Source organism: Mugil cephalus, chromosome 2 (genome assembly GCF_022458985.1).
Source record: "Mugil cephalus isolate CIBA_MC_2020 chromosome 2, CIBA_Mcephalus_1.1, whole genome shotgun sequence".
NCBI classification, from domain to species: domain Eukaryota; kingdom Metazoa; phylum Chordata; class Actinopteri; order Mugiliformes; family Mugilidae; genus Mugil; species Mugil cephalus.
This window is the reverse complement of record NC_061771.1, coordinates 5,511,199-5,525,806: the sequence shown is the minus strand read 5'-3', so window position 1 is coordinate 5,525,806 and position 14,608 is coordinate 5,511,199. Positions and strand designations below refer to the sequence as shown.

The following is a 14,608-nucleotide window of genomic DNA, read 5'->3' as shown; positions in this document are numbered from 1 at the left end:
TTCAACAATAAATGAGGGGGAAAATGAATCAACCAGGAGTTTGGTCAAATTAACCCAACCAGGTGTTCAACTGTAAATAAATTCCTTTCAACCCCTTTGACCCAACGCAAAACAACCCAGCAATGTTTAGAATGTGTATATCTAAATACTCACTTCCAATAACATATAATATCACCTAGCTGGTATAAAATATCACCATTAGTTTCATGTGCCAGAAAAACACAAATGCACAAAACCAATGTTAAAATACTTTCGTGTACTTATACTGCCATACAGCACATCACATGTCACATGCCACTATATTTATATGAAGGAGGCTGCTTTACTACACTAAGTTAGTCAAAGAAGTAAAGTTCTCTCCAAGTTCACTCTGTGTGGCCACTCATCTTGTTAAAGAGAGAAACAAAACCCCTCAGATTCTCGACTAATTGCATAATATCTCCCGTGGTGCTGCGTGGTGAAGTGAAGCATAAGGAGAAAGGAGAATGCTGTCTTTGTTGCCTTTTTGCCGGCTTTGGCTCTGGCAGCTCTATGGAACCACTGGTCCATGGACTGGGATAGTTTGTGGAAAAATGGTCGTGATTTGGTTGGTGTGCCGCACACCTGTCCCCAAAACATGCTCAGTAAAGCAGCAATGAATTAAATATAAAGTAAATATAAAGTCAAACTCCAACTTGTCAAATATCACTATTTTTCTCCTTTTGTTAATCTAAATATAACTTTAACTTTTGAAAGTAAAAATGGATCATCAGCCCTTTTTGATGTTGTCTTTTCGCTATTTCTTTGACTTTCTTTGAACTTAATAATTAAAAAGTCTCATCTAATGTGATAATAAAATGGTCTAGATCTGCATTTTCATTAAAGTTAAAAGGGAACATGATGTAAAAAAACATTTGTGCACACAGCAGCTATTCATCTTTCATTCAAGGATGCATCTGGGATTAAAGGATTTACATTCACACTTCATCATATTCACCATAAGTTAAATTTATATTCATGTCCTCTCACACAGTTTCAGTGGTGGAACTGGAAGCGTGCACTGGTTTTGGGTCACCACTCTTCTTACAGTATGAAAGGCCTCCGCTCAGTCCCCCCAAAGATCTGAACAGAATAATGAGCAGTAAACAAGGGGAGTTGCAGAGAGGCAGGAGAGGGGGTGTCCAACTTGAACTGAGGGTACACAAAAGATGGAGGGGCGTCTCCATGGCGACTGAGTCAAGCTGTTTGAGTCACATGACCCGGGTTTCTCTCGAAAACAGTGAGAAGAGGTTTGGAGCTCGGGCTCTAGTCCATGTTTTGGACACCAATGGCAGCAACATGAGTGCAGACCAACAGGACCGAGCGCTGGCAGCAAACGGCCTCCGTCTGAATGGGAGCGCAGCTTTGGGGCTGCAGGACGAGGAGATGAACACAGCTCTGTTTGGTGGGTAATGCTTTTCTCTTTCTTTTACAACACTTTCGCCACACATTTTTGATGTTATATTCATTCTTTGTTTTCGTCTATCCAGAATTCAGAGTGTCTAACATTGTCATCATTGCCCTGGCATTGTGTATCCTTACTATCACTGGCCTGTACTGCATCACTGTCTGCTACAACCGCACCAGGTGAGGAGCACACGTCACTTTTCCTTGTTCATTTGAGACAAATAAACAAGTAAATCACGTCTTCTTAACTTTAGAGATTGCATTAAATGCCATTGGTGCCTTAACTGCTGCTTCCTTCGCCAGGCAGTCAAAGAGAGCCCACATCTACGAGAGTGCAGTGACTGGAGATGAGTCTCTGGACCCTGTGGCGGTCAAAGCGGTGAAGAGGTCGACCAGCTTCCTCAACCCCCTCACCTTCTTCAGGAAACCAGAGGCAGCAAAGGACAACTCCAAGATCTACTACATCTACAGTAACCCGCTTCCTGTAGGAGAGAGGGAGAACGAGGATGAGGAGAGGGGCAGTAAAACCAGATGGGAACCAGAGGAGCAAAGCGCTCTGACGCCCCCCCTGTCATTTAAAGAGTACGCCAACGACCCTGACAGCGGCGTCACCCTGGATCCTCCAATATTTTACATGCAGCTTTAAGAGTTTGTGGGGAGCAGGTTAGTTAGAGATGCTCTGAGAAGTCTGATGTTTGACCCCTGCAATAGTCTGTATCACCACGTGTGCATTATAAACAGGCTAAGACTACAGATATCAAACGGTCTGATCATTTTTTTTTTTAAGTTTTACTGTTTACATACGTCCTTTGAACCTCATAGCTGTATTTACATTAGCTATATGAAGTAGATGTAAATTTTTTAACCATAAGACTCCTGCAGCCTGTTTCATTGTTTCTGATTATAAAGAAAATATGAGAATGTGATAATGGAACATGCAGCTGCATTTGATTAAGGAAAAGGTACCTGTGAAGCTTGCAGCATGGTATGGTTTCTCAACAGAACAGTGTAAGTGCAAAATCCTACCAGTAGAGGAGGGTGCAAGACCGATGTCAAAATCATGTATAGAATAAATGCTATCAGTTATATCAATTATTAAGAGGCCCAGAAACTTCCTATCCATACATAAGGGAGAGCAAGTCTAATTCTTACTTTTCATTCTTTTTCACTGCATGTAAAGAACTTAGATGTAGATGCCCCGCACACAACGTGATGCTGTATTAAAATCCATTTTTTTGAGACACAAAACAGTAAATCTATGAAAGTGATTCATTATTTTTTAATGATCTTTAATAAAACTGCTGACATGATGTGCTTTATAAAAGAAGCTGAGGATGAGACACAGAGAGAGATGATAAAAATACAAAGGATTATCTCTGCAGAGGACTAAACACTCCTGTACTCCTGGGAAAAATGACTGACTGGCACGAGAGTCGGTCTTCAGGCGATTGGCTGGGTCTCTCTGATCAGCCACTCCAAGCCCTCCTTCTTGCCCTGCCTCTCCAGCTCAGCACCAACCACCTCCCGACACTTCCTGTGGTATTCGTTCACCCAATCCCGCTGCAAGACAGAGAAGAAAGAGTCAAATCCTGAAGAAACTCTTTAAAGCAATGTGCTGAAATGCAGTATTTTAGTATGGTTTGCTAAGATTGTTCCAAGACAAGTTAGAGTAGATTTTATGTGCTGTTCAAAGTTTTTATCACATCGATAATAAAAATAACTTGAGATGAGGTGAATTTGTCTTTGAGTGTTGGATGTCTCTTACCTCCTTCTGAGTAAGCATGTCTGTGTTCATCATTTTGACTTGGATGGGAACCAGAGTGAGAGGCTCAAATGTCAGACTACCCCGGTTTCTGTAGTTGTACTGCACACAAACAAACGAACAAAACATGTCATCAATTTTCTTATAGAAAACTTCAATAACACCTAACAAAGTAAAATAGTAAAAACTAGTAAAATGTTCTGTCAACTGTATGTTCTCAATGTCCATTTGGGTTGGTTTTCAGTTTTAAGACTTACTTTGGGCTTTACTGGTACAACAAGCACCACATTTTCAAGACGAACGCCGAACGAACCGTCTTCATAGTACCCAGGTTCTAGAACAAAAAAGACACAGAGAGGTTACATAAAATGGACCTGTACGCTTGTTTTACGTAGTTTTATATATCTGCACAGACTACAAGGTTCCTCTTGAAGATGACATGTACCTTAGTCAAGACAACAGGACTTCAATTACCAGTGCATCTTGGGATGACTGCAACTATGGCACGCTCATGTAGCTGTATAAGTGTGACGCTGGCTTGGCATCACACCTATCATAAATATTCCAAATCTGTTGCCAGAAGAGTGGGGACATTTGTTTTTTAAGGATATAGACTAAATGCAATGACTTGCATTGGAAAAATTTCACAAGCCAATCAGCTTTTGGTCGAAGCTGTCACCCTACGGCACAGGTCAAAGTCAAGGCGGTGTGTGTGTGTGTGTGTGTGTGTGTGTGTGTGTGTGTGTGTATGTATATACACACACACACACACATATACATACATATACACACGCACACACACACACACACATATATATACACATATAAACACACACACACACAAACATATATAAATATGGGCGTGTATAATTAAATATTAATATGAATATATATATATATTTTCAAATTAAATTAACTTAAAAGAAATCTAGCAACATTGAAAGGGTGATGAAACATTTATTACCAAGCCCAGCTGCGTTTTCTACCTTTTGCTAGGTTTACTTAATTCAGGCTCATTTCATTTACCACCTTTTAGTAGTACCAAATTGATAGTACCAAGAAATATATGAACTCGATAGCTCATTTCCAGTGTGCCTGTAATATTCAGTTGACTGGCTCTATTATAATTTGCTTTTACTGGCAGTGGGAGTGGTATAAGGAAGTAGACCTACTCTTCCAAATGACAGAATGTGAAGAATGTCTCTGAGAATCCTAAAGAACAATAACACGCTACAGTAACAGTCCCCTCGTCTCCTCCTGGCATACCATCACTGACGATCATGCCAGCCTCCAGAGGTTCATCAGCGAAGGTTTTGTAACTGATGCCACAGGGCCCCTCGTGGACGTTGAGGAAGCAGCCCACACCGTGACCTGTGCCGTGAAGATAGTCCAGTCCTGACTCCCACAGGGCTGCACGGGCAAACGAATCCAAGAGGTGGCCTGGAAAGGAGCAGATGTAAAAGAAATTTTATGTGTCACCGTCTACTCATTGTGAACTGAATGATTCTGTTTGTGTTTGCATTGTGCCACATATCTTATGTATGCTTGAGATAAGTCAATACTAAGGAAATTCATTGAAGACTTTACTGATGATGATGTGACATGCTTGATATAATCTTGTGCTTCCAGTGTTTTCAGAATTGACTGGCCTCGTGGGAATGCTATGATGAAAGTTCTCTGAGGCGTGAACATTTTAGTAGAAATTTGCATTCCAGAAAAGACAGAACTACTAGGAAAAACTGTATAGCTATGACTGACGGAGTCATTTAGATGTGAAAATGTAACATTTAATACTTAATTGTATATAACTTGAGGTTAAAACTCATGACAGAGTAGAGTCAGCACCTTTTGTTCCATTGGGGAAAATGGCAGCGCTGACAGCTATGTGTCCCTTCAGTACGTAAGTATAGCATTCCTACAGACAAACAGAGAACATGACACGAACATAAATATACAAAGTTGGGTTTACAATACATTTGAACATACTGATTCTAAGTGAATGTTAAAAATAAGAAAGCAAATAAACCCTAACCTGACATGCATATTTACCTTCTCAAAAGCAGATGGTGTCCCAAAGTGCATGGTGCGTGTGACGTCTGTGGTTCCATCACTGCCAGGGACAAAACATGGAAACAGACAAATGTGTGTAAAGAAGAAAATTCATCAACTGGTCCTATGTTGTCTGTGTCACTGGCTCTAACAGGTACGAATTAAAACAACGCAAACGATCATCGTATGGGCTGTCATGGCCGGTTAACTGAAGCTGTAAAAAGTTCTTTACATGTACTGAGCTCCAGAGTCAATCAGGTAAACTTCATTCACGGTGAGAGTCCTGTTGGTTTCAGGCAGAGGTCTACAAGAAGAAGGAAGAAAGTCACAGGTACATAGATACAAGGCTACATTAAATATAAGATTAAAAAATACGATACAGTCATGTGTGTTTTATCCGTTAACTGACCTGTAATGTATGATCGCTCCATTTGGGCCAACGCTGGAGATGGTGGGGAAACTGAGGCCAACAAAGCCTTTCTGTTGACTGAAAAGACACGATATGACACAAACAAAGAGGCTCATTCACAAAAAGATGCCAGTTGAGATTATAGCTAATCAAATGTTTTACGATCTCCTTTTTGTCTAGATAGCATAATTGAAAGCTTAGCAAATAACACAAAGATAATTATGTACAGAGAAAAAAAGAGTGCACAAAGCTAATATCTTAACAAGCTCCATAAGGAAGGCTCATAAGAAAATGTTTCAGTCTGATTACTGTAGCAATTTATTTTTTATAGCAAAAATTGCTCAACCTAAATTATTAGTTCCTAGAATTCAAGTAACAAAGACACTGTATCTCAAAATCAACTATTTGGAGGAGACTTTATTCGTCATTTAATAGTTTGATGTCCTCATTTAAAAATTACTTAGAATATGGATAGTTCAAAGATAGAGAAAGTAAAACAATGTATGCAAAAGCGTACAGCACAATAAAATTCTTTCTAGTGGCCTAGCAGTGTATAAGCGAGTAACTTAAATATTCTGTAACCGATCAACACATTCATTCATTTAGGCTCATCTTTAAATCCCTTCCGTGTCTGTAGTCACAAAATAATGACAATGGTTAGACTACACACATCATCTTTTATGACTGAAAGCTGCCATGACAAGCTAGACTAGACGAGCTTCTCACTCAAACAAGAAAATCCAATGTGGTTTTAGAAACATGCATGAGAAAACCGACCTGCGCAATTCTTCCGCCTTGTCAGCGGCCGAGATTTCTGTCACTGTGCCTTTTGGTATCTACAAAACAATAAGCGAAGCATTAAGTCAGGTGACACAGTGTACCGCTCAAGCGTCACCTGAACACTGCCAAATCACAGGTTGCATCACAGTTCTGACACTTACACAGGAATATAAGATTTAAAAATATGTTCATGTTCCTGCATTGAGTTATGGTAGGAGCTCTATCAGACTAATAAAAAATAGTTTCTTAAAAAACTAAAGAAGTTTGGGATCAGGGGGAAAAAAAGAGAAAAAATACCTCCTTTTCCAACCAAGCAAAGAGTTCACAAAGAGCAACTGCATCTTTGATCTGTTGGTAAAAACACAGAAAATGAACATTAGAGATGGTCATAGACTCTAATCATAATCATAATAATAATAATAATAATAATATGCTTACATGGGCCATTTTCATGCCTTGAATCTCAGTGCCATTCTTCACAGCCTTTGCGAGGCAGAGAGGAGTGTAAGGAATCGGAGTCCTGTGGGCCTGATAAAGAAGCACAAAAGGAACATTTTCAGATTATGCGATGACAGATGGTTTCATTCAAATAAATGTTACATGTCTGTAATTTTCTTCTAATGCTCATCACAGTACAGACTGATCGCACTGAGGAATGATTTCGCGAATCAGCTGTTGATTTACTGTTACAGTAGCAGCATGCCGCCATGACATGGTTTATATAGTTTTGTTTAAAAATAGTATGTACTTTTGTAGTTTTACTAGATTATGTGGGTAAGAACAAAGGGATTCCATACTATTTTAAGGCTGACCAGAGATAACCCAGATACTGTGGATTTGTGTGTCTGTGTTTCTGAGAAGTACCAACCTGAAACACAGGTTGTAATGTCAACAACTGCAGCAATTTCTTAATATGCGTCATTAGCAGGGTGCAGGAAAGATCGCCAGATCAGGAACTGTCAACCAGACACATCTTTTAAGTATGAACTATTTGTGGGTGTGGATGTGTTCTCTCACCTTGGGGATGACTTGTGTGAGAGCACAACTGGCCTTGTCACAGATCCACACTTTGTCCTTGGGGCCGAGCCCAGCACAGATAGCCTGGAGCTCAGTGTAGACCGACTCGTATGGGAAAGTCTGGATGCTCAACTCAGGTTTGCTGGGGGAATCTAGCTGCAGATGGTCTCTTAATGCAGGGTCAGAAAGACGCTTGAGGTCTACAAAAAGCCTGCAAAGAGGAAAGGGTTGTGGTAATAACTCCAAGTAACTCCAAGAGTAAACTCAGGAGAAAACACTCTGATTCTGTTGGTCTGTAGTTTGCAAAGTTATGTGAGCCTTAGTATAACAAAAGGGTTTGAAAGGTTCACTGTTCTGTGCAGTCACTGTGACCTTTGGCCGACAAAATATAATCACCCTACATACACTCACTGGCCATCTTTTAGGTAGACCTTGCTTTTATCAGATGTGGAACCAGTTTTGTTCTGAGATCTGCCTTAACTCTTGATGGCCTAGATTCAGCAAGGCACAATGACATTCTTTAGAGGCTTTGATCCATACCAACACGATAGGATCACATTGATGCTGTAGATATATCAGTTGCTAGAGAGCTTCTATCAGGGCATGGGTGCGCTGTGCTCACAAAAGGAAATGCATAGTTAACAACAATATTTAATTATGGTTTGTTATTTAAAAAATACTCTGCTAAGGGATCCAAAGTGTGTCAAGAATTAAAATACTCCACACACCATTACACCACCACTCCCTGTATGATTAATATGAGGGAGGATGGATCTATGCTTTAATGTGGTTTACACTGAGCTCTTTCGAAGTTTAGCCTTAGTTTCCTGTTCTTAGCTGACAGGAGCGCGGCTCAGTGTGGTTTTCTGCTGCTGTAGACTTTCTATGTCAAAGTTCAGCATGTGCTTTCAGAGATGTTCTTCTGCATATGTTGTTTATAACAAGTGGTTAACTGAGTTACTGTTGCCTTTCTATCAGTTGAAAACAGTCTGGCGTCCCTCCTCTGACCTCTGGCATCAACAAGGCATTTTGTCCCAGAGAACCATGCGTATTGAGTGTTATCTCTTTTTCAGGTCTTTCTCTGTAACCCCTAACATCAATGCCATGCTTAAAGCCACTTCAACCACCTTTGGTCACCATTCTTATGCTCTTATGAACCAGAAGTATCTACGATCTATGCTGCTGCATGATGAAATCCTTACCTTATTGTGTTCCTTCCCACAATGGCATACGCAAAGAAAACTGGGTTGTACTCGATGTCTGCGCCACGGAGGTTGAAAAGCCCTGACAAAAACAACGACAACATAACATTATATTTAATATTACTTCTAATACATATTAGGAAAAAATATTTTCATTACATATTTGGTTCTGTTCCTTCATTCTTTATTATTATTCTATCTCATACATAATGCTTTACCATTAGTATCATTTACACTCACATGCAGGCCTCAGTTTAGAATCACCAATTAGCCTAACATGAATGTTTTCAATTGTGGGAGAAAGCCCTTGCACCTGGAACCATAACAGCATAAAATTCATGTCAAATAGTGTCACCTAAAGCCTCAGTACAAATTGGTTGGTGTTAAATGTCAGTGTTCTTATTAAACTGTCACTCATCCCTGGAGCATATCATCTTCAATTATAATCTGTCTATTGGTGCCACCTCAGCCAAATGCTACCTGATTATAATCAAAATCAGCATGACTCTAATTAACACAAACTCTCAGGCCATTGATTGGCAAAAAATAACTCATTAGGCAGCCTGAACGAGGCACTCTAAAAGGCATCTAGAGGGACACCCGTGCATCCGTTGGTCCTTGGATGTAGCCAAGGGTATGTTTCTGTTTTCCATCTTAAACATTAAAACTGCTAAAACCTACAAGAAAAACAAAAACAAATGGATCATACATGCAATCTCATCCAATGCTGTGGCAACAAACCAGGTGACTTTCCTCTCCGTCATCTTGGCTCGCAGCACAGTGATCTTTTCTTGCCAGGAAATACCTACAGACAGGTTAGATTAACATGAAAAGACAACTGACAACATCTTCCTGTTCATCAAGTTACAATAAACTGACATCTTTATCCACATGACAAAGGTGGTAAGGGTAAAACAAAAAGAGAACAGGAAGGTACTTACAAAAAAAAAAACAATAATAATTGCTCCTCCAAATATAATGGTGTCAATGTGTGTGGTTTAAGGATTTAATAAATGCTGTTGTCTCAGAAAGGCACCGACCAGTATATTCTAACCCCAAGGTGAGGAGCTGTGTGCTGGGTCTCTCAGGACGGTCGGTCCAGACCGCATCGATCAGGTTATCCGGCACCGCCACCAGCGAGTGGCCTGCACTGGTGAGCGCCTTGGACATGTTCTTCCACTGATCTGAAGCAAAACATTAGAAGACTTGTTCACAAAGATGCGCTGCCATGTTTGTCAATCATCTCATCACGTTTTGAGGTTTTGCCTTTTTGACTGCTTTGAGCTTGCTTTTTCTGGCAATGTGTTTCTGTGCCGAGTATCGACGGCCTCCTGTGTTTGTGGTAAACGTTCTGTACAAACTCTCATTTAAAAATTAAAAACACCAACAGAAAAAAAGCAAACAAAAATCTTTGAAAACACTAAAAACCCACCCACACAATCCACAATCACAGGGGTGCATAGACGCACAGGAGCAGTATTATCGCAGGTATGGTAGGTAATTTGCTGAGTATATTTTACCTACGTCCAAATAATGACTGATTCGTATGACCACAGATGAAGTCTGAAATTATTACTCATTCATACAGGTCTCCAGGTTGTACATATTCCATGAAAATTTGATAAAGCAAACCAAGCAATGTTGATTCTCTGCTCCTACTGACAGGAAAATTGTGCCATAACCTACCAGCAGCAATGATCCAAGGATCCACTCCCACTCTAGAGTTCTCTGGCAGGACGCTGATCAGCCAGTCCTCCTGTGAAGGTGTTTCCTTCAGCCCTAAGCATCATCAAAAGAAGTGTCTATAAAAGGTTTAAGACATACAGCTGTGCTCTAAGTCCTACTCAAATCACAGTAGAACATACCGCACAAACATATATGTTGATCTTTACCCAGTATTGACATAAATAATGTCTGATCAGCTCCCTAGTAGTCTTATCGTCAGTGTTTTGACAAGGTCAGATGTTAAGGGTAATTTCGTCAAAATATGGTGACTACATTATAAAATATGTGGGGTAAATCCGATAATATAAAACATGTAACTAAATATAGAACTTTCAAATGGAGAAACAGAATTTGTTGCTTACATGAAAGGACATTGGGGCAGTTGTTATTTTCATCATGTACAAGTGTAACACCATGTAGGACATTACCCATCTTCATAAGGATCCAGTTGTTGTCCATCTGCTGGCTGGCCTGGAGGAAGTATCGGCCGTCAGTCCACATTGCAGCATGCTGCTCTGTGACAATTGCTGTACCTGAAGATCAGGGGAGCATAGAACAATCTATTACTGCCTGTCTCATGTGTTAGTAGTGTGTATACAGTAAGCAGCATATACATTATATGATTGTCCCGTATTTTTCACACTGGAAATTACATCTAGGTTTCAAGTTGTATACAAAGAAAACATACCTGCAGAGCCATTGAATCCACAGATAAATTCGCGTCTGCGGTCACACTTTGCAATATACTCACTCTGAAAGGCACAATGACATAGAGAATGATCAGCTTCATTAACAAACACTTTGAAGGAGCCATCAACCCATCAGACAGGTTAAATGCCACCCTTGCTCCTCTTCTCACGTCATGTCTTGTGCTTGTGGGACGAGCAGCGGGAAAAGAGCTACAGTTAATTGCAAAGATCAAATGAGACCATTAGTATGGTCGTCAGTTTTGTTACATTTTAGCTGATGGTCATAGAAATAACGAATGTTTTGTCTCTGTCAAACTTCTGCTTCTTTTTTTTTTTTTTAAATGATTTTCAGGTATACTGAATGGCTGCATTTCTTTGGTATTATGTCATCTGTTAATGTGTGCCATCCAGTATGAATTTTTCATTTAAACACTTGCCTAAAAGGTTCTGCATCAGACAAATTTGGCGGGCTGGTCGAGCCGTGGCTGCTTTTTTAAATTAGTAGTTTTAATGCCTTGAGCCGCCACAAGTTTGTTGCAAATCTGACAAATTATCGCATTCCCCTTTTTCATTTGGCTTAAAACAAAACTGCGCCCACAGTGGTGCTGTGGTGTTTATCTTGGCAGCTAAATCCATGATATGCATGGATTTTATGCAAACTCTAAATAGTGCCAAAAACATTTAGGAAAAGAATGATATTTCTTGTTATTTCTGTTAACAGGTAAATGGAAAGGATTTAACAACTGTTCAAAATCACTGCAGTCAGCTCAAATGATTACAATCATGTGATTATGTAATAATTGTGACTGGCCTACAATTAGAAGTGTATTGAGACACACCCGTAGTAAAACTCACTGTTGTGCAATTGTGCATTCAATGGTGCAATTTAAAGCACAAGTGAGCAGACACTTTTAAGGTTTAGTTGAGGTTTTAGTCATGTACACATGTTAAATATGTATTGCGCGTTTGTGACCTACCTGGTGTGCATCTCCAGATGGCACGATGTAGGCCTGTATGGGCTCAGAGAAGTATTTGCAATTCCTCATTGCGTGGCGAAGCTGCCTAAGCAGCTCTCCAGTGATCTTTGGAGACATGTCTGTGTGAAAAAAGAAAAATACATATGACATAATTTAAAGAGAAAACTAAAATAAAACAGACCGACAATACTGACTAACACACTTCTTCCCTGGCACAAAGCCACCCTTATGCAATAAAACAAAAAAAACTCTGAAAGCCTAAACAAGAAACAGTCACGCAGTCACCCATTGGTATTTAAAAATTTGCTAATCATCAATTGATGACCTGACTCGTGGGAGGCCATGCTGACTTCAGATGAATGGAGCTCGACAGTGACTGACTGTAGCTTTCCTGACTGTAGCTTTCCGGTATTACCTAGGGGATCATAGTCCACATCTGGATCTTTAACCTTCTCCAAGCATATGCCAGGGTTAAACATTAAAAGACTAGTCTAAATCTTAAGATGATCTATTTCTAGAGCAATAAACCTCTAAAATAAAGGCCAAGAGAAACCGTGCAGCATTAGTCACCATCACTATCTACTGTACGGTAGTGTATAATGACTTACACAACCGTCCAATCACGTTGCAGTACTCTACATCGATGAGCCCTCCTATTGGCTGAAATCTCTCCATGCGATTGTTGTTTACAAGTTGATATTAAACGATTCAGTTCAATTTAGCTATCTGACCCAGCAGCTAGCTAATAAACCACAATACAGTTCAATGATAGTATGTATTATTCTTAAAAAAACAAAACCACTTCTGTCTTAGTGGACGGGATGTTTTTTTTTGTTGTTTTTGTTTTTTTAAAACGCAGACATCGCTTTTAGCAACAGGCCATAACACACAATAATTCAGTGTGTCGCTGTTGAATTTAGTAATGGGTGTGGTGGGAGACCGTCGGTGGGATATCTCTATAATTGCTAGTTAAATAAGCCGTCATTAACTCGAAGTAGGCGCTTTTCCTCCAGCTGTAATCTCGCTTTAACACTCGCTACAGACCCTGGCGCTGGGACGAAGAGACCGTTTACCTCATTTGAAAACAGTCAACACTCCTCCGTGCTCGCGTTGTGCGGCCGTTAGACTAGCTCCACAAACGGCCGCTAGCTAATGCTAAAGCCCCCCCACATGCAGCCAGTGAAATGCTGAATACACACCCGGTGGTTTCGCCTCGGAATTGTGAGTCTCGGCTTAAAAATTGGAGCGTTTTTGGTTTTGTTTTGTTTTGGGTTTTTTTTTTTCCAGCTTGGACCCTTGTGTTAATTTACAAAACAGGAGGCTGCCATTTCGTTGATGACGTCTCTGATCACGTGATCGCAGTTTCCTCCAGTAGACGTGGAGGGATCAAGACTCGCCTCTTCCTCTTTGAATAATTTGTACTCCGCATGCAAAATAATATAAAACCATAATAATAATGATAATAATAATAGTTAGCACTTCAACTGGTTGGGATATATTAGACATAATTGTGTATATCACACAATTTGCCAAATCCAACAAGTTGCCTAGAAGCAAAAAAACAACAAAAGGAAAAACATGGAAGGAGTTGAGTGGCTTGAAAGAGTTTTTTTTTTTTTGGCTAGATGACAGCTGTGTGGGGCGCCCTTCTGTGATCAGTATCTATCAAAAGATCCAGGGAAGGAAAAGTCATGGGCAGCCTACACCAGGGGCGATTCTAGGCTCAGAGCTTTAGGGGAGTTTTAATGCCAGACTACTGTGTCACAAAGCCATCATTTGATTTAAAAATAAATATAATATAATAATAATAATAATAATATATATAATATAAAATAAATGGGCCATGTGGTCCATTCCACCAGACAAGCTAGTTTAGACTGACGAAAAGGTCAATGCTGGTTGCGGGAGAAATATGTAAGATCACACAGTGCATTGCAGTTTGTTGTATACTGTGCTGTGTAGGGAGCCCTTGCTGACCCCTCTCCACTGCCAAAAGAGCCTCCAGTGGGAATGTGATCACCAGAACTGAAGCATGGAGCAACAGAAGAAGGTGCCCTTGTGTTACATTTTCTTGTACATCACGTGGATGGTCAGGTGTGTGTGGGTCACTTAGCTGGGGAACAAATGAGGCCATGGTAAGGGTGCCTTTACCACAGGACTGTGTTTGGTGTGCAGCAATCTTCAGGTGGTGGTGGTATAACATATTAACATCCACATAAATGCCAGGACCCAGGTTTCCAGAAGAACACAACACCATAATGACATTCTCACTGATATTATCTTCACATCTTAGGGGTTGTAGTGTTGTGGATTATTGGTGCACATTCATGTAGGGTTTGAAACAAGGACACATATCTAACTTCTCTTATTTCTTATTTTGAGTCAGACTGAGATGAACTACAAAGCTAACCTGAGGCGACCAAGAGCAGAAATATTCCTAAACCTAATCTACTAAACCTATACCTAACCCCCAGTACTAAAAGTTTCATGTTTAGGAGTGCTACCAAATATTTCAAGTGTGATGCTTTTCTCTTATGAGACAGAATAACTGTCTATATAAACTATGCAAAAAC

The 14,608-nt window shown here is 40.1% G+C and overlaps 2 protein-coding genes across 4 annotated transcripts; one reads left to right on the top strand and one right to left on the bottom strand.

Moving 5' to 3' along the window:
* The first annotated feature begins 903 nt into the window (after positions 1-903).
* si:dkey-246e1.3 lies at positions 904-2,182 on the top strand. Its single transcript, XM_047578973.1, has 3 exons — positions 904-1,423; positions 1,509-1,605; positions 1,729-2,182. Exons 1-3 carry the CDS (start codon positions 997-999, stop codon positions 2,069-2,071), a joined length of 867 nt encoding a protein of 288 aa, XP_047434929.1. The 5' UTR covers positions 904-996; the 3' UTR covers positions 2,072-2,182.
* A 504-nt stretch (positions 2,183-2,686) lies between these two features.
* On the bottom strand, positions 2,687-13,395 carry xpnpep1 (X-prolyl aminopeptidase (aminopeptidase P) 1, soluble). Of its 3 annotated transcripts, none has more exons than XM_047578971.1 (20): positions 13,235-13,395; positions 12,036-12,154; positions 11,058-11,121; positions 10,798-10,902; positions 10,331-10,423; positions 9,685-9,828; positions 9,354-9,449; positions 8,645-8,726; positions 7,443-7,653; positions 6,864-6,953; positions 6,723-6,773; positions 6,423-6,481; positions 5,646-5,723; positions 5,469-5,540; positions 5,237-5,297; positions 5,033-5,102; positions 4,454-4,627; positions 3,445-3,521; positions 3,191-3,289; positions 2,687-2,985 (listed from the first exon to the last, which is right to left on the bottom strand). In XM_047578971.1, exons 2-20 carry the CDS (start codon positions 12,150-12,152, stop codon positions 2,866-2,868), a joined length of 1,863 nt encoding a protein of 620 aa, XP_047434927.1. In that variant the 5' UTR covers positions 12,153-12,154; positions 13,235-13,395; the 3' UTR covers positions 2,687-2,865. The 3 variants fall into 3 exon arrangements, with proteins under 3 accessions (XP_047434927.1, XP_047434928.1, XP_047434926.1); XM_047578972.1 differs by having other exon boundaries at positions 13,109-13,244; XM_047578970.1 differs by lacking the exon at positions 13,235-13,395 and adding an exon at positions 12,361-12,451.
* Positions 13,396-14,608: the final 1,213 nt, after the last annotated feature.

Coding starts and splice junctions, on each gene's coding strand:
- si:dkey-246e1.3 (XM_047578973.1), top strand. CDS start 997: ATGTCCTCTCACACAGTTTCAGTGGTGGAACTGGAAGCGTGCACTGGT. Junction 1,424..1,508: donor GATGAACACAGCTCTGTTTG/GTGGGTAATGCT, acceptor TCGTCTATCCAG/AATTCAGAGTGTCTAACATT. Junction 1,606..1,728: donor GTCTGCTACAACCGCACCAG/GTGAGGAGCACA, acceptor TTCCTTCGCCAG/GCAGTCAAAGAGAGCCCACA.
- xpnpep1 (XM_047578970.1), bottom strand. Junction 6,774..6,863: donor AAGGCATGAAAATGGCCCAT/GTAAGCATATTA, acceptor TTTTACCAACAG/ATCAAAGATGCAGTTGCTCT. Junction 5,298..5,468: donor GACTCTGGAGCTCAGTACAT/GTAAAGAACTTT, acceptor TGTCCCTGGCAG/TGATGGAACCACAGACGTCA.